We start from the raw sequence: 20,000 nt of genomic DNA on the forward strand, positions 1-20,000 counted from the left end.
GAGAGAGAGAAAAAAGAAAAAAGAAAATGAGAGACCAAAACAACAAAATCATAAAAATAACAAGAGAGGCAAGGCCTTCAAGACTCACTTGTGATAAATTACGTCCCCTAGCATTAATTACAGAGTAGTTTCCATTCTTTACTATCTGCACCAAAACGTTTGCAAAATAAATACAAATTCCATGCTTAGCAAAAGAAGTTCTGTTTGAACAAAAAATGATAACAATGACTCCTCTAGTTGTTGTGTCAGAATAAGAGGTCAAAGTGCCAAGTTTTGAGAATACAAAAAATATAAATATAACAGTAAATGCAGTTTGCATATAATTAGGCTTCTTTTTAAAAAAAAATTTTGTGCCCATCCCAGAGGTGCAATATTGTTTTAAACAAGATGACTGGAAAGAACTGAATTGTTCCTATTTTTATGCCAAATTTGGTGTCAACTGACAAAGTATTTGCAGAGAAAATGTCAATGTTAAAGTTTACCCCCCCCCACCCCCCACCCCCCACCCCACACACAGACAACCGAACACCGGGTTAAAACAAGACTCGCTTTGTTTACACAAGTGAGTCAAAAATGATTTAAAAAAAAAAAAAAAAAAAGGAAAGAAAAGCAGCTTTCATGCATGCAGAAATAAAAAAACAACTTCGCGTGGGAAAAAAAGACGATTTGACCGAGGGGGAGGGAGGAAGGGTATGGCCCTCGATTGACCGGCCGACCACTGGCTAGCTGAAGGTCAGTACAGCCCAGCACACCTGGAAACGGGGTGGCTGAGGGGACAGAGGACAGTGGTCAACTGACCGTTAGAATTAATATGACGGGGTTGAAAAGGGGTGGGGTGGGGATTGTTTTACTGAGACCGGGGCTGAGATAAAAAAAAAAGAAAAAAAAGAAGGAAAAACAGAAAAGTTTCAGCAAAAAGGGAAGGGGAGGTAAGGAAATTGAATTGTTCGTCACCCGCACCACCCTCTGTCTCTCTCCACCCACCCCCCAACTGCCTCTTCTGCATCAAGCGAGCATTCAATGCATTTCTGTTGCCATGAAATGATTTTAAAAAAATCAAATTATAATATTTTCAAACCAACAAGATAAGATAAATTCGTTATCAGCTTTCTTAAGATACTGCTGCATTTAAAGGGATAAAGGAGAGATGAATAAATCACTTCCAGTCCCTCCTCCCCCTGCCCCTCCCCCTAAGAGAGAGAGACGCCCGCCAATACTAAAGCTAGCAATACAGCAGTACTGTGTCTGTATTATCTAGGCATGTAGAATGCCTTCAGAGGCCAGAAAGCCTAACACACACACACACACACACACACACACACAGACTGACCGGACTAGTGCTGTGGTGGAGGCGAAGTCCATCCATCCAGCCCACAAGCAAATCCCCCGTGGTTTATCTCTGTCTCGGTGAACGCCCTCTGCCCCTCCCCCTTCCCTCCCGTCCTCCAACCAGCCCCACCAAACGTTTGTCCTGTTGGTCGCTTCGGGAGGGGTGAAGGTGGTGATGGACGGCGGATTGGAAGAAGGTGGAGGGTAGGGTGGGGGAGGGGGGTTAGGGAGGGTTGAAGGTAGTGTGTGTGTGTGTGTGTGTACGAAGGTGAGGAGGTGGGGGGGGGGGGGGGGTGAATGAAGGGAGAGTGGCAGGAAGGGGGAAGGAGAGGTAGAAGTCGAGAGTGTTACCCCCCTCGCCCTCCCAAAAAAGGGGGGTGAGGGTGGGAGGGGGTTTGGGGCAGGAGGGCGGAGGGTGAAAGGGGTGTTAAAAAAAATAAGGAGTTGGTGGGGCCAGGACTGTGGTCAGACAGTTATCCCAGCCCTCTCGATCGAAGAAGCTGTTTGCCAGTGAGTCAGTTCCCAAACTGCTGTACCGCACTGAGCTGTACGAACGAACACGAGTAGTTTGTGCGTATAGTGCGGAGACATTCCATGGGGTGGGGTGGGGGAGAGAGAAATCAGCTGCACTCGTGGACACAAGGGTTACTCCTCCTTCCCTGCCGGGATAGAGATACAACTGACCTCAGCCAAAAGTTCGGACGGCGGTCAGATACGTGTTGTTAGCCACTGAGAAGTGGTTTGCTGACCCGCACGACACGTAGGTGAGAGCTCATGACAACACAACTCGTTGGTCGTGAAGGCCAAGCAGAGCGATGGTACCAGTCGTTACGAGTTTGAACCACCACCGAGAGCAATGACATTTGAAGCAATTTAGGTCTTAAACTGTAACAAGTACAGCACAGCCAGTCGTGGGCTAAACGCCCAGCCAGTGTGTGAGTGCCATACCTTTGGTCAAAGACTTCTTAAAAACTCTGTCATACCTTTGGTCAAAGAGTTGCTGGTGTAAAGACTGTAGGTGAAGTTGGATGTGAATGTCCAGCCCGCACACTGACGTCGAAGTGTAGAATCGCTGCATGTCTGTGAGATACGTCCTAACTAGTATGACCGTTGGCGCTGTGAGGTATTCGCTGGATCGTCGGAAAAGTAAGTAACTGCGCGCGTGCTTCTCTCAGTGAAAGCGATTTTCTTATCTGTCTTGTTGTCTTGACAGTCTAGTCCTTCCAGCAAAATATCTTGTCGGGCGTATTTATTATAATCTCACTGTTTTCTATCTGTCTGTCTCTCTACCCTCTCTATTTCTCCATGAGTGCGGTGTGTGTGTGTGTGTGTGTGTGTGTGTGTGTGTGTGTGTGTGTGTGTGTGCGTGTGTAATAATAATATGGGGTTAATTAAATCAAATAAATGAATTATAAAATTACAAGATTGAGCAAGTACAACTCACTCAGCACCATACCATAGTTGCAAGCAGACACAAAATTTCCAAACTGGTGTTAATCTGGAATGTACTTTCAGTGTCAAGACAGGATTATTGTTAGATTATATATATATATATATATATATATATATAGAGAGAGAGAGAGAGAGAGAGAGAGAGAGAGAAAATGTATGCATGTATCCATGTAGCCTGGTGTAACAGCTAATTCACCGACGCGGACTTTTATCTTACAATATTTTTCTCGTTTGAAAATGTCCGTTTAATTTGTTTTCGGTTTTGACCAGGTTACGGTGAAGATATATGTACACTCCTTTTTTCTTTCAGCCGTTTCAGCCTTTACATAATACAGAACTGTATCTGTGTATATTGTATGCTTGCGTGAAACATTTGATCAGTGGATGACAACAAAATGACCTGGCAATATGCTTATTTACAGTAGTTTACATATCTAATACGCTTAATCGGTTTATGTATTAATTAGCAGAAGTTTACTTATTTATCTGCTGCACTTAATCTATTCATGTATTAATCAATTTGTTCATTTGCTGATTGATTTGGCCTGCTGCTTTTTTTTTATGCAACGCGATAATACTACCACAGCTTGCGAACTGGAGACGCGAGCGAGCGGGCATTCTGGGTGAGGAGACAGGCGGACGGACATGCACAGACGTATATGCAGAGTCCCCTTGCCTTCTACAAGCCACATAGGTTCCCACACGTGTACCTCCCCCAACAGAAATAGGTTATGCCAGAGGAAGACAAATGATAGGCGTAGTGGGGTGGGGACAGCCGAGCGGGGGAAGGGAGGCGGACGAGGTGGGGAGGGGGTGTTTCCACGGACCTCCTGCCTCCTAAGTGGACGGGTCAGCCAGCTAGGCAGCTGTCATGTGTTTTCCGGCCACTTGTACGGATCGCCCGGTCTCTCTCTCCTCTCGCAATATATTTTCATCTATGTATGTGTGTGTGACTGTATATGTGTGTGTGTGTGTCTGTGTTAATGTCTGTGTGCGCGCGCACGCGATGCTGTTGCTACCTCTTCCCACGCCGCTTCCCATACCCGCTCATTCGAACCACCTGATACCCCCCTCCTCCCCTACCAATCACCCCCTCTCCACTGCACCCTCACCCCTCCACACCCACCTCAGTCTCACAGCCGGTCTAATCAGAGGTCGGTGATGGCAGCATTGTTCTCACCAGTCGTGATTAATTTGACGTGGATTCAAACCCAAAACCCCCCAGTTCCGTTTCCAACAGCCCCATGACTTGTGTGACTGCAGCACCATGGAGAGTGCACAAAAGACGTTTTTTCTGTATATTATGCTGCACTCCACCTCTGACCCCCTTCTGACTGGCGGCCTGGGAAATGCCGGCCCCCCTTGTGTCACTGGCGTCCGCCAAAGCTCCCTCCCTCCCTCCCCACTCCTCTCCCCGTCCCCTCCTGAGGGCAATAATACCCTGAGGTCAGCTATTAGTGCTTTCTAATTACACTGCTCAGGCTTGACTTGACCACTGGTCGAACCTGCCCACAGATTTTTTTTTTTTTATACCCCCTTTCTTTCTTGCCCCCTGTCCAGCTATCGTTTTGAGCTCGCCCCCCCCCCCCCCCCACCTTTTTTTTAATTATTATCTTTTTTTAAATTAATTGTCCAGAGCTGAGGTTGTTTTTGAGCTGGCAGGCCTGTTCTATTGGTAATGTTTTTCAGCTTGGCTTTTCCACTGACCAGGCATACAGCGATATTTCAGTGGGTGGTGTGTGTGTGTGTTGGGTGGAGGGGGGAAGGACGGGGTGTTCATGTTCCGAGTGGCGCAGATGTTGGCGATACAGCTCCACTCTCCGTCCCTACCCCCTTCCTCCTTTTGTTTTTTTCTCTGGTGACCGATGGATCGGTTCGGTCAGTCAAGGGAGGCCGAAGGTGTTTTTTTGTGTGGGTGTGCAAAGGGTCAGTTGTGGTTGTGGTGGTGGGTTTGTGTTTTGTGTGTGCACCGTTGCACATGCTTTTATTTGCCAGGGGTCATGTGTTGGGATCGTGCGACTTCCTCCGAGTGTGTGTGTGTGCGTGCGTGGAACGGGCATGGGTTCTCCCCTCCCCTGTTCTCACGTCCCCCCCTCCTTCCCAACCCTCCCTCCGCCCGATCCCCTCTTCCCTCGTCACGCAGTCAAGCTGTGCTTTTCTAGTTTCTCATTTGCTTAAAAAAAATTATAGATGTTTTAAATGTTTTATTTCTAGAAACAAGGCAAACTACAGCGTTTTGACATACGTTTTTTGAAAGAGAGAAAAAAAAAAACACATCCTCGGCACTATTCACCATCACGATCGTTGCAAACCAGAAAAAGAGAGAAAAGGGGGAAAGACCGACAGAGAGACAGACAAGCAGAAGAGAGAAACGCTTTGCTGGCAAGTGACCTCACGCACGCGCTGACACGGGGGTCATGGCCTTGACTGGTCTGCTGACCTTAGGCCACGCACCTCTAATGAACTGCATGCCCACTCAGGTGTGCCCTGGGGCCTGTCCTGCTGTCACTCCCACAGTACTGTATTGTAGTGTACTGTATACACACACACACACACACACACACACACACACACACACACACACAATTATGTATGTATAATTATGATCTGGTCTGTTGTGTACGTCGACCTCTACGCCCACCACCCTCACCCCACTAACTGCTTGTTATGTGAAATCCCTCTGTGTGTGTGTGTGTGTGTGTGTGTCACTCTGATCTGCCTGTGATGTCTCTGTATGATTGTTACTGTTTATGTCTGTCTCTGTTGTTGCTTCTCTAAGCCCCACACCCCCACCACACCCCTCTATGTGTGTGATGAGATATGTGTAAGTAAGAAAAGTGTAGAGAGGTAGGAATGAGTTGAACGGTAACTAAAGACACAGGTCCATCTGGCAGTCATTGGGGGAGTTTGTTACCCCCCCTCTTATCTCTCTCCCTACCACTTCTGTCTCTGTGTCTCTGTCTCTGTCTCTCTCTCTCTTTCGGTCCATGCAACCCCTTCTAACCCCTTCTTTCTCTTGCTGTCGTCTTTCTTTCATGTGGCCTGTGCATCTCTCTCTCTCCCCGCCCTCCCCTACTTGCCCTCCATGGGCCACTGCCTGCCGTAATGACAAGTCAGCACTCACCGCTGATGACGAGGGTGATAAACATCCCTCCGCCCTTCTCCTCCAACACCCCCTCCCCTCCCCCATCCTACCAACCCATCCTGTGAGCATACCTCCCTGTCCACGTCGCCTCCGCCCCTCCCCCCTTTTTTCCTCACCCCACCCTCCGACCCCTCCCTCTCCCTCCGGCCCATCGCGTAAAAAGGAAGCTCCGAACAGCCAGGCACGGTGGGTACACAGAGAGAGAGGGGGGTGGGGAGGGGGACACAGATGGAGGTGGGCGATAGACAGATAGGTAAGAGAGGTCAGCGACTTGGGATGACCTGCCCACAGACCTCACGCCACCTCTCTCCTACCTTCCCCCTTCTCCTGCCTTCCTTCCTTCTTACCCTGTCCCAACCCCCCTCTCCTTCACTCGCTCTCTCGCCATCTTCGAGATCCCCCCTTCCCTCTCTCCCTCTCTTCACCTACTCGTCCCTCGACCCCTCCTAACCCCCGCCCCCCCCCTCCCCCCACCTCTCCTGGCTCTCTCTCCTCTTTTATGTCCGTGGGTCGAGGCATGGGGTCCGTCTGGACTGTGTAAGTGGCTGGGGCCTGGCTCTTCCGCCCCCCGACCCACCCCCACCGCCCCCCCTCCCCCACCCCCTCTCTGTAAGCTCTGTAAAAAGCTTTTCATCCTCTTGCCACATCCCCACCTCCTCCCTTTCTCTCCCCTTCCTCTTTCCCCACCGCCTCTCTTTTCTTCCACCACCACCTTACCTTCTGATTTTTTTCGGTCTTCTTCTTCTTCTTCTTTCTTTTTTCTTTTTTTTTTTTAAATAATAATAACAATAACTCCTCACCGACCTGGCCGCATCTTTCTTTCACGGCCGACGTCCCCTTACTTCTGTGCAGTCCAACCCCCAGCGGTCTTGAAAGCCTCACCCCCTCCTTCACTTTTTTTTCTTCTTTTATTCAGCGCGCTAAGTTAAAGGGTATAGTGCCAACTTAACTCCTCCCTCCTCCTTCTCCATGTCTGCACAATGACAAGACCAGTTCAGTTCAGTTCCAAATTGGAAACTTGTGGTGGGAGAGCATTTTTAATTCTGAAGGCTAACCATTTCGTCTGTCTGAACCCGTGTATCTATCATTATATGTCTATCCGTCTGTTTGCCTCCCATTGTGTGTGTGTGTGTCTGCATGTCTGTCTCTCTCTCAACCTTGACTGTGGGCAAACCGTCCCAGGAGTTAGCGGTGGCGGGGTTGATCCAGTCGACACTAACGCCACAGGGTGGGCAGTCACCCTCTCCCTGGGTCGCCACCGTTACGGCACACTTTATGGTGGTCATTTGCCGGTAAAAAGCCACTTACCCTCCCACTTTATCCCAAAACTTGCCTTTTTTTTATATTATCGTGGGGGGATTTGGGCAGGCTGTCTGTGGGCGTGTGTGTCTGTGTTTCTGCGTGTCAGTGCGTCTGTGTCTGTGTGTGTGATTTGTGAAACAGACTTCATGAAGGGGTCTGTCCTCCATCGGAAAGCCGTGGGATTTACACGTGACCTTTGGGAACGGGGCAACGTCTTATTAATGACATCGCGCAGAAGGGGAGTGGGAGAAATAACAATGTAATATTTGCCACTCAACAAACCAGAAAAGTGCTCACGGGATGGCGGTGGAGAGGCATACGAATATAGAATACAAATAATTTGATCATGTCGATACATATTGAGTCTAATAAGAGCGAATCTTTCCATCTTCCTGTCTTCCACCTCCTCCTCCGTTCCCCGGTTTGTGTGCGCGCGTGCACGTAGGCTGCTGATGGAAACACGTGGTATCGTTGGCAGCCAAAAAGCAAAGCAGCGTGGAGGTGGTGGTGGTGGTGGCGGTGGCAAGTGGACCCTACTGGGTCTTGGCATCCTCTGGACATGTTGCATTATGCATATACACACAGATACACATCTCCCACCTCGGGGCTATCGCTTACTGGCCTCCACAATCAGTCCATCTCCTCCATCCCCCCCCCCCCTTCCCTCTTGCCAATCTCTTCCTCCTTTCCTCTTCTGAGTTCACTCCCTCTCTTTCGTCTCATCCTTCTCGTCTGACCGAGACTCCCCCCCCCCACACACACACACACACTCCCCCCCCTTCCTTGCAACAGTGCCCCTGCTTCTTTCTATCTTTCTTTCTCCTTTCTTTTCACACGCGTGTGAATCGCTAGCGGCGCACAACTATGCTATGGTATGACACCCCACCCCCCACCACCCCACCCCCAAACCTCCCCAACTCACACACACGCCTCTCTGTCTCTCTCTCCTCTGTGGCGGGACTTGGCGTTGCGGTCAGAGACCTCAATTGTCAGGCGGCAGAAAGTACGTACACCCCGACTGGGCCCATAGCCCCTTTTGGGGCGGGGAAAGGTGGTAGAAAGATAAAACACCACGTGCGCGGTGCGATGACCGGGACGGTCTGACGGCGAGCTGTGTGTGTGTGTGTGTGTGTGTGTGTGTGTGTTTGTGCCCTTCACAGCCAAGTGAATCCTAATGACATGACCACCGGTGTATATAGCTGGTGGTGTCTGGCCATCCAAGCAGAGTTTTGGCCCTTGTCACTGCCGTCAGGATTAATGAGAGAGGTGTAAAAGCAGTTGGGATGAGCAAAACTGGGCTGCCAACATTTTGGTGCTTTGTGTGTGTGTGTGTGTGTGTGTGTGTGTGTGTGTGTGTTCGTTCGTTTTCGGTCATGCTCATCCGAACTTAATCATCCCTATACAAGTAAGCAGAAACTTTCGATTATGAGTTAAGAAAACTTACTGCTATTCCAACCAACACCTCATTTTTTTTCCCTTTTCATTATCGTTACTTCAATTAATAAGTTTGCTTTATCCAAGAATTTTTTTTTTAAATGTATGTTCATTTTTTACACTTCACAAAATTACCTTTGACAACGATGAACTTCCATTCTCAGCCCAGCCTGTGACTTGCTCAGCTCTTCATACGCGTTCATGCGTGGCCAGCATCACGCCCCTCCACCCTCTCCCACTCCTCTCCCCCTCCCCTCCCCGGCTTCACACCACTCTAAAACTTGTCTCCGCCTCTTCTCCTCTCTAATCGACAAGTGAAAACGGGGTAGATCGGTGCTAGGAATGCTTTGAGCAGGTCTGTGGACATGGATGGTGGCGGCGGACAAGGCTTTTGCCCATTGACAGGGGTGGGGGGGGGGGGGGAGGGGTGTCTCAGGCCGACTATCTGTCCATTCTGACACCTCACCGTCCATCTATTGAGGACCGCTGGGCCCCTTGTCCCTTACCGCAGCCAGACGTGACTGAGCATACTGATCGTCTACTTTTTTTTTCTTTCTTTTTGTTTTTCGACGTCCACAAGAAAGAAAAGGCGGACTTTTTTTCCCGTGCAGAAGAAAAGGAAGGGGGGTGGGAAGAGTGGGGAGGAGGGGGAGGGGGGGCGCAGTGTCTCGCTTGGCTGCTCTCGCGATGTCGGAGCGCAGGAAACGGGACTGTGCACAAAGGAAAATAAGTGTGGTTGTCCAAAGAGGGCAGGCAAGGTCAGTGGCTGGGTGCGTGACGTGGAGATTGGGGGTCAGGTTTCACCCCTCTGATTGCCGGCTGGGTAAGCGGATATGGTCACCATTGTCAGCTTCATCGTCATCACTGTAATCATTGCTTTGTGTGTATGTGTCTCTGTGTGTGTCTGCCTTGCCGTCGTCTTCCCCCCCCCCCTCCCCCTTTGACCCCGCCATATACCACTCTGACTAACCACAGATCGTATGTCAGCTGACATCTCAGTACAAACACTTTAATTTTCCTGTCTGGATCACAAAATAATGGGATAGTGTAGTATATTGTTTTGAAACACGTTAAAACATCCTTCACACGATGTACTCTTTTGATTTGCAAAAATTCACGTGATATGCTTACAGCTAAATTGGCTGCGAAAACAATTCTGGTGCCCCCCTTCCACCCCACCCCCTCTTTCTCTTACTGTGTGTGTGTGTGTGTGTGTGTGCGTGCGTGGGTGTGTGTGTGTTTGACGCGAATGTATTCATTTTGCTAATAGCTATTTTTAAGACGGGAATTTGACATTGTGATGTTTGATATCGAAGGGCATTGCCATCAAATTCAACCTTGTATTAAAGTAATTGGAAAGGGATCGTAGGATAGGGGAGGTCGGAGGTGGAGGAGCAGCAACATGGCGATAAATTGCTTACAATGGTGATGTGGGGAGAATCTATAAAGCGCCCCCACAAAAAACACGAAAAAAAGAAAATCACAATAAAAAAAATTAAAAAAATAAAAATACAAAGGTGCGTAAGGAGTCATTGCCCCCTGAATGGTCGGATGCTAATTGTGACTTCGTGACAACCGCTTCGGAACGTTCTGATTCATTATCCCTTGTCTTGCCCTCGGGCCTTTGGACATACAATACAACGCCAGCGATTGTTACATGGTCAAGGCACACACACACACACACACACACACTGCGGATCACCTTCACGTAGACTGCAGTGTGCCGACCCTGATGGGTTTATACTATCTGATACAATTTGCATAGTGGCTTGCTGCGTGGGATGGTATGAGACACTTTGTCTGAACACTGGAAAGGACTTTTGACAGCTCGTGGCCAGTATGTTCTATTCAGGCATATGTGAGGGACGAGAGAGAGACCGAGACAGAGAGAGAGAGAGAGAGAGAGAGAGAGACGGACGGAGGCGATGGATCCAAAAATCCAAAACTAATTTGTCACCGAGACCGCAACCCGTTCAAAAAGGGGCAGCCTATCAGGGGGAACTGGGGAAAGATTAGCGAGCATTGCCACAAATAGGGTGTATAAGGTAGCCCCCACCTGTGTGTGTGTGTGACCAGACCCAAAAGGCTGGTTGGTCCACTTTGGAGGAGAGAAGAAGACCAGGGGTCATTTGTCACTGCTTTGATGGCTGTGAACAACAAACAGCCCGGGGACTTGGAGCTGACTAACTGGACAGCCCGCAACCAGCCATGATTCCATGCATGGTTTGTTCCTTCCAGACACGCACAATAAAGCACGGAGGTTCTTACCCCTCCACTTTCCCAATCCTCAGCTGCTGCCCCCCTGCTGGAGTCCGCCCCTCCAACCCCCACCCCACCCCTCCACACACACACACACACACACACAAGTGGCACACGTTATGACTTCACGTTGACACCCGCCGACGTCAGTTGAGGAAAAAGACCTTGAGGGATCACAACTGCCCAATGGCTACTAGCTACTCCCCTCCTCTCCCATCCTCTCCACTGCCCCCCTTCCCCAACGGCTCCCGGACAACCTTGTACAGGTAGTTGGGGTGTTCACTTGGGTGTCACCCCGGTGAAGGCCTTTGATGTGTGGTGACGGGGTGAGGGTGGGTGGGTGGGTGGGAGGAGGGGATAGAAACGGCCCTCGAGGCGACAGGCGAGGGACGGTTTATGTGCATACCGCGGTCAGAGTCCGTCCTGGTCAAGTGCTTGACCTCTGGTCACCCCTCGGCTTGTCCGCTTTAGATAACACAGCGTTGTGACGTCCGTGGTCAGCCCGGGAAGGAAGAGAGATTGAAAGGTGTGGGGTAGATGGGAGGTGGGACAGGGGAGGGGGGACAGAGGTGTGTGTGTGTTTGGGGAGAGGGGGATCTAGAGTGAAGAAGTGTTAGGGAGGATGTGTGTGTGGCAGTGATGACGAAAGCTTCAAAGAGAGTGACCAAAAAACAACAACAAAAAACCAACAAAAAAACCAACAACAAAACAAATGTAACCAGAATGACAAAGCATCTTCCACATTATTCATACACAACGCACACACTCTCATACTCGCACACACTCATGCGTACGTGCGTGCATGAGTTTGTGTGTGCGTGTGTTATTCTGTGTGCGTGTCTACACTGACTTATTATTGTAAAGCGCGTTGAGAAGTTTGAAAGCGTTTTAATGTATTATTGTTACGACTGCTGCTACTGGTACTAGTACTACCACTACTACTACTACTACTACTACTACTACTACTTATGTCATGATTCTGGTTGTTATGATTATTATTATCATTTTCCCTCCATCTCTGTGTTGTACAGTGGAACAGGAGAACGACCTGCTGGTATGTGGAGACTGTCAGACCTCCTTCCCGCTTCACGACATCGTGCAGTTCATCAAGCACAAGAACCACGCCTGCAACAAGGAGAATGTCGACTCGGGCTGCTGCCCCTCATCCCAGGATGACGACGCCTCGCAGGACAACGGAGACACCCCCAAGGACCTGTCCAACAAGAAGGACGTGGGAGGCGGGGCGGAGGGGGAGGGGAGGGGCACCCCTAGCAGCCGGGAGGGGGACTCGTCTGTGGAGATGAAGGAGGACGCGGCGAGGGAGCAGCAACAGCTCCAGCAGCAGCTGCAGCAGAGACTGCCGCTTAGGCCCAAGCAGGTGGTGGACGCCGAGGCCAACACCACCCACTCAGGTAAGGGGGTCAACACAGCACCACGTAGTTGGTAACCACAGACAATGGTTATTCAATGGTTAGGGGTGTTGTGCGATGGAAGGGGTCTTGTTTTGTTTTGTGCTGTTGTTTGTTGTTGTTGTTATTGTTGTGTTTGTTTCCTTTCTCGGTTCGGGGAGGGGTGGTGGGAGGGCGTGGCTTGGATCTCCATTCCCTTCCCTGGATATCGCTCCACCGGAGTACTTTTTTTTTTTTTTTTTTTGGTAGGTGGGATGGGGGTGTCGGGGAGTGTAGATGGACGGGGGTATTAAAGGTGGGTGGATGGTTTAAAGTCGCTTCAGACAATCCTCCCACCCCCCCACCCCCCCCCACATACACACACCCCCGACCCTCCAATATCCATGTAGAGAGACAGATGAAATCACAGACACACACACACACACACACACACCACAAACAACACACACACCGCACAAACTCCACGGAACGGGAAAAAAAGACCAAAATAAATGATGACATCGTCATGGGAATGAGACTTGGGAAATGCCAGGACTTGGGGGGGAGGGGGACTGCCAAGTGTTTATTCCCTCCCTCCATACTGCTCCCTTCCCCCCCACCCCCACCCCCCTCATCTCTGACTGCCAACCCCCCTGCCTCCGCCATCCCCGAGAGCGAGGTTTTCAGTGGTGGTGGTGCTTTTTGAGCGACATACCGCGTGTTGATGGTTTTCTTTTGCACTTAAAACTGTACTCGGAATGCACATAAATTATTTTGTATCAGCATTGTTGATTTTTTTTCTTCTCACAAATCTTTTTTTTCCCAACGGGGAAATAATGCAAGAAGTTATTCAGTTGAACCCCCACCCTCAATCTTAATAATAGTTGTTGTTTTTTTTAAAGAATTATTTTAAAAGGATTAAAAAAAAAAAAAAAACTGACACAGAAAAACGATTCCAGTATATGACATCCATCAGCTGATGATCTGTGATCAGACTGACAAAAACCGTGTAATGGTGCAGGCAATATCAGGTCACGGAATCTCCTCCACTGGAGACCACGACAAGCGTGACCCATTCCCACGCATCAGCCTTCTGGCAGAAACAGGCTGTCAGTCTCCAGGGAGAGAGAGAGCTGTTGAAAACCTCTGCCATTGACGTCATCGTTATGACGTCGGAAGGCTTTAGAGCCTTTTTACTGAGTCCTGTCCCAGACAGAGCCGTCCTTTTCCTGAAGAGGTCGTCTGCAGATGATAGTTTCCCCCGTTTCACATGTAATCATCATCATCATCATCATATGCCCTATTCTTCCTTTTCCTCTTTTTCTGGTTAACAATAATCATCATACTATATAACTCCGAAAAAAAAGGATGAGATAAGATCCTATTTTTCACAGCCAACGTCCACATGCATGACTAATTATGAAACAAAAGGATAAGTTAAACTAAGATAAGATCTTGTGCGGAAACAAATCAAAGCACTTTCACGGCCAACATTGACACGTATGCATAACTCTGAAACAAAAGGATGAAAGACAAAAAAATAACAAACACACACAAAAACCAACCAACTAACAACGACGAAAAAGTGATCAATACTGACCTGTACATAGAAGGCTATATAACTTCGGACGGAAAAGGGGAGGGGTATGGAGGACCTATAATGAGAAGAAAAAAAGTAAAAGGTAGCACAGGTTTTAAGGCCAGACTTGAAAGACATCCCCGTGTGGAGAAGTTCGAAGGATAGAGGGACGCCATGGTGATTAACATTGCAGACAACCGACGTACCTGTATCAGGGTGCTCACATGGCGGAGGAAGGGAAGGGTGGAGTGGGGAAATTTGTACTTCGAGTGACGCGGATCGCCGCTACTACCCCCCACCGCCCCGCCCCTACCATGACATCGTTGACCTGCACTCGCTCCGTACTCCGTATCTCCCCTTCTCCTCCTCACCCCCTCCACCCCCCGCCCCCAAACCACCCAATCTTCACCTCCATCCCCTGGCGACGGCTCCTCAGCCACCTGATTGTAGTGTCGGGTATCTGGACCTCTCTAGCCCTGCAAACCCCCGCCTTTTTTTTTTTTTTTTTTTTTTTTTTTTCCCTCTGTCCCATCGGGATGGCTATGGCAGTTTTGCTTGTTAGGTATGTTTCCCACGGTTTTTATCCATTGGAAGGAAGGGAGGAAAAGCCAATATTGATGGAAACCTTCAAATTATTATTGTTATTATTGCTATTATCATATTTATGACATTTACTTTTATTACTTTTATTTTTGTACTATGGTTTTTTTTTCTTTATTTGTATGTATCAATGAGTTTAAATATTTATTTATTGCTATGCATTCATTACAACTTCCTATCATTCCAAAGTCGCTTCGAAAGTCCGTGATATTACACGACATCGCCTCGATCGCCTGATATCCCAGCAATCAAAACTTCCTGTCCGTATTTAGGACTCGAAGCCGTGGACTTTTGGGTTATGTAGTCCCCTTCAGGGTCGAACATAGCATTTGCACAAAACGACGGTGTAGTCCCCAGAACCGAGCGAAAGGCGAGAGAAAAATATATTATTAAATAAAAAGAAAGAAAAAAAAACAACAAAAAAACGAAAGAAAAAACAGCGGCTTGAGCCATATTTCCAAGCAACCTGAGGGGAATGGGGAGAGAGAGTGGGGTGGGGAAGGGGAAGACTGCAAGGGGCTACACTTGCACCGGGATGCAGACTAAGACGTGGCCACCTCTAACGAGGGAGGGATAGAGAAATGAAGGGAGGATGGAGGGATGATGATGACGCTGGCAGTTGAAGTTACGCTCCTACGGCAGATCGTCGTTTTGGAACCGCTCTCCCCCCGTCCCCCGCCAGCCCCCCACCTTGAGATGCCCCCCCCCCCCCCAGCCCCCCAGCAGCTTTAGCTTGCCGAGGTCTGACACTGTCATCAAGCACTAGCAAATCCCCCATGTCCTCCACCCACCTTCCCCTCCCACATGACCCCCACCCCCCTCCCCCATCTCCCTGGCCCGATGGAGAAATCTGAGGATTTCTTCGCCACTAGCTCCCAGCCTCCTCGTTTTGCTGCTGTTTGGGGGGAGGGGGAGGGGGTGGTAGTGTGTGTGTGGTGGGGGGGAGGTTGGGGAGAGGGGGCTGTTGTCTGCGTCTCTTGTCTTTTGTGTGTGCGTGTGTGTGTGTGTGTGTTCGTTTCGTTTACTTTTGTCTTGTTCTGATTTTGTTTTTGTTTTTTCCTCGGCCTCTCTTTTTCCCCATCCCCCCTTTCCTCCCACTCTAACAGTTACTCCCCTCTCACTCCAATATATTTTACCATGATCACATTTAAGCAGACAGGCGCATCCTTTTTTATATCGTGTTCCATGGCCATGCGCTTCAAATCGTCAATGTTTTTAGTGCTGTCTTTATGTCTCACTGATTGAACATGGAGTGGTGAAAAGGCAAAAAGAGTTTAAGGTGGGATTAAGAGAGGATACAATTTCAAGAAGCAGAGGAAGCGAGAGAGAGAGAGAGATACTGCAACCTATTCTTCGAATTATAACATCGAAACTGCGGTCTTTCTTCGAATTATTAACAAAGAAACTGTGATCTTTCTTCGAATTATAACCACTCGGAAACTTAACCCACAGAGTGGGACATTCCCCATTCCACCAAGGGTTTAAAAACTGAAGAAAAAGGCGAACATTACACTTGGATTTTTTTTTTTTTTTAAATAAAAATCGTTTTAAGAAACTGAAGCATTTCTTTTTTTTCCCCTTTGTCCTTTTCTTTTTTTAACGTCATCCAGCACTTGGAAAGAAAAGCTGCAGAATGAGATGATCTTAGCTGCTGAGGACTTTTTTTCTCATTCTTTTCATTTTTTTTTTCAGCCCCCATGTATCTGGTGCTGTCGGCTGGCGGTGGCTGGCACACAAGGGCTATAATCAGTGGAAAGGGGGAAGAAAGCCACCCTGGCCATCAATTACTGCAGGCAAGCTGCAGGTCAAGCCCAGCAGTTTTTGTCGATCGCTTTACACGTGTCCAATTAGTCTTTTGCCGCGTTCACTGCCTCTCTTGCTTGCTCTGGGAGGGTGGGGTGGGGAGGGGGAGGAGGGGTGTGGGTGGGGTGGGGGTTAGGGGGTCTTGGGAAAAGGGGTGTGTGTGCACGTGAGACACAGAGGGACAGAGAGAGGGAGGGAGTCTCGCCTCGAGTCAGTGTGACATAGGATTTGTGTGTCATGATGGCACCCCCTTCCCGCTCATCCTCCACTCTCCCTCTCTCCATCCACACACTCATTCTTCTTACTCCCGATAAGGTTGGGGTTTTTTTTTCCGTTCTGGTTCCTGTCTTCAAACTGCCCCCTCAACGTCCCTTCCTCCTCCCCCATCACCCCTCTTACCTCCCTGGCCCCCAGAACCTGTCTACCGTCTGTGATTCGTTCCAGTTTCTCTCAGCATTTTTTCTCCTCACGTTCCTCCTTCTTCTTTATTCCATGACGTGTTTTACACACACACACACACACACACACACACACACACACACACACACACACACACAGGGAGAGAGAGGGGGGCGGGGGGAATCACTCTCCGCGGTAAACACGGAGTAGGGTTTGGCTGCGAGAGCAGTGGAGGTATTTTTCTTCACAGAACAACTAAATTACATGAATAACAACAAATACTAGTTCATATGCGATGAATAACGACAACGCCAAACGAATGCTAAAAGTGCAGTCAAGGATTTTTTTTCACTATCTTATTTATAGTGCTCTCTCTCTCTCTCTCTCTCTCTCTCTGCCTGGGCTGACAGGGTCCTGGTGATGGACACCAGGCTAACAGGACCTCAAGGCTTTCCACCCCTCCTCCCCAAACAGTATCACGTCACAGTGCCTGCTAATTTCACTCACCTCTGCTCCCTCTCCCCCCAACCCCCTCTCTCTGTCTCTGTCTTTTTGCCTTCCCCTCCATTCCCCCCACTCATGACCCTTCCCTCCCTCCACCCTCAGTCGATAAGCAACAGGAACTGTCTCGTGCTGTAACACACAGAAATACGCTGGCTAGAGTAACTATCTTTCTCTCTGATTATGTGTGTGTGTGTGTGTCACACACACACACACACACACACACACACAGAGCAAATGAAGTTTCTCTCCATTCGTTTGATTTTCAGCAGTGTCCTGGACGTTAGTCTTTCAGATGAAACAAAAACAAAACAAAAAAATGTACCTTTAGCAGCAGCATGCATTTAGCGCACGTAAAAGAAACTGTAGCAACAACTACCCGACGGAAAATCTGCGCGCGCGTGCGCACGCACGCACACACACACACACACACACACACACACACACACACACACACACACACACGCACGCACGCACACACACAGAGTGTCGTCACGACTTTTGACCTTACATGATGATGATCGACAGAAATGCAGCCCCTGAAGGAGTGTTTGAACATTGATTGTGACCTTTCTCACGTGGAAATCCATCTTTCTCCTTGTCTTTTTTCCCCATTCTGTTCGCTGCTGTTCATCTTGGTAATCTGACCCGCTGACTTTCTACACTCCCGGCGCTCATCAGACGACAACATCGTTGAACTGGCGTAGTACTAACTACAAAACATATTGATTTTTTTCTTTCTTGTACTTTGTAGGATTCTTACCTGGCCCTGGAAGTCCCTCACGTAACCGGACCCCTAGACTGTCTTTTCTTCTTCTTCTATAACTATGTGAGTTCATTATGGCGCCACACAGAACTGTTCACCAGGTTCCTCCAGGTCTGTCAGTTGTGTGTCAAGGTCCATGTCTGTAAATTTTTGCAGACCGTAATAAACATGTTGGGCGTGTTTGATGTCAGTGGACTGCAGACCTTTGGCAAGAAAGGAATGTATTGTGTAAGCTCACATTGTGTCCCTGAGTGCCAGGAAGGAATTCTGTTTCATGTTGCGTCACACATACTGTTGATTGCATTCATCTGGTTCAGAATAATAATGTTTTAATTTTTGTATTTGAATGCTATAAAAAAAAATAATGAAAAGATTTTTTTTTTTTTTTTTTTAAAAGGTTGTAGTGGATGGTGGTGTTTGTTGTATGGTGAGTCGGGCAAAACAGGAAGGAGGGATGGTGGAACCTATGATGAATATCTAAAATAGATTCAAGCTCAATTAAAGAACACACCTGCCTCATTGCGTCCTGCGACGTTCAAAATGTTTAATTTCGACAGTTTATGTTGTTGTTGTTTTTCTTTCTTCTAACTTTCCTGTTTGCATTAATCTGTGTTCACGGGCTGGGCATGCTGTTTGTTAAAACTATGTTGTAATAATTCTCAATGCTCCAAGAGGAGTTAAAGGTAGATGAATGTTAAAACTTGACACGGAAGCAGCTAATCAGAGAAGAGAGAAGGGCTCTGTTGTGTGCTCTGTGACCAGAGTCTCCGTCAATACGGTGTGTGTGTGTGTGTGTGTGTGTGTGTGTGTGTGTGCTGCGGATATGGGTATGAGGCCCGAAGAAGAAAGAAGAAAGTGGTGGTGGCAGTGTGGCCTGGGCTGTGAGGTCAGGGGGAGGCAGGCAGGCAGGCAGGCAGCATTCTTTCCCACATGTGGCACCGCTTTGCCCCCCGCTCCCCTCCACCCTCCACCTACCCCTTTTCTCCATCCACCCCCTGCCTGCCCCACATAACTCATTTCCCTACAGCAGGCCAGGCCAGACCAGGCAGGCACCCAACCAACAGCCAAACGTCGGCTGCTTCTCACATCATATCACCTCACATCTCCACAGTAGGGGCAGGGGGGTGTGGGGGCGTGGAGAACGGAGTGGGACGATTTTTTTTTTTTTTTTTTTTTTTTTTTTTTTTAAGGGGGTGGGGAGGTAGAGGTGAGATGACGGGTGGCGACTGGTGTGCGGGTGTGGGTGAGGGGGAAGGGGTGGACCTGTGACCTCATATGACCCTTTCCGTCTAGTTTTCTCATCGCCTTCTTTTCTCGTTTTTAGCAAGTTTGCGTCTGTCTGTGTGTCCGACTGTGCTTCATTCCCGGTGCTCCCCCCCCTCCACCTCCCCCGCCCCCCTCCTCTCTGTCTGTGTCAAGATGTTATCCGTACTCAGTCCCTCTCTGTCCTTGGTTCTCTGAAATAAAGTGGTTTGATTAATCAGTGGTGGTTACGTGTGAATCGTAAAATAATGAACTTGTTCTGTAATAAAGCTTTCCTTCCTCGGTGGGGAAAAACGTAGCAAGCAACGAAACTTTTCTCCCGTCCTCTCCTCCTCCCCTGACCCCCCGCCCCCCGTCCCTTTCTCTCTCTCTCTCTCTTTCCGTTTCTCTCTTTTCAGGCTATTTGCCAGAAATGACAGATTATTTAGCATTCAGCAACTCCTCCCCCGCCCTCCCGCCCCCCGCAACATCATTCCCATGCTCTTCGCTTCTTCTTTTAACGTCGTTAAGTGATGCGCCAGTGAAAGCTCGTTTCTGTGTACCTGACATAGTCTGTGTAGAAAGTTGGCTGGGCAATAAACAGTGTGATTATAGATGCCTACCCTGTGCACCCCCCCCTCCTCACACACACACACACACACACACACACACACTCACACACACCTTTGCACCTCTTCTAACCCCGCATCCCCCCCTTCCCACCCCACCCTGCCCTCAACACTCCCAGGCTCCGGGTTGCTGTGCAGCGACCATAATATTGGAGGAGCTTGGTGGTAAGGA

General features: G+C 48.8%; 1 protein-coding gene across 1 annotated transcript in view; it reads left to right on the forward strand.

The window, feature by feature from the left end:
- LOC143281664 (BCL11 transcription factor A-like) overlaps window positions 1-20,000 on the forward strand; it is an 88,444-nt gene that overhangs the window by 48,696 nt on the left and 19,748 nt on the right. The window contains exon 3 of the mRNA XM_076586911.1: window positions 11,953-12,333. Coding sequence (XP_076443026.1) covers window positions 11,953-12,333 — 381 coding nt within the window. The remainder of the gene's footprint in view (window positions 1-11,952; window positions 12,334-20,000) is intronic.

The sequence above is a fragment of the Babylonia areolata genome, chromosome 4 (assembly GCF_041734735.1).
Source record: "Babylonia areolata isolate BAREFJ2019XMU chromosome 4, ASM4173473v1, whole genome shotgun sequence".
Classification (NCBI taxonomy): Eukaryota; Metazoa; Mollusca; class Gastropoda; order Neogastropoda; family Buccinidae; genus Babylonia; species Babylonia areolata.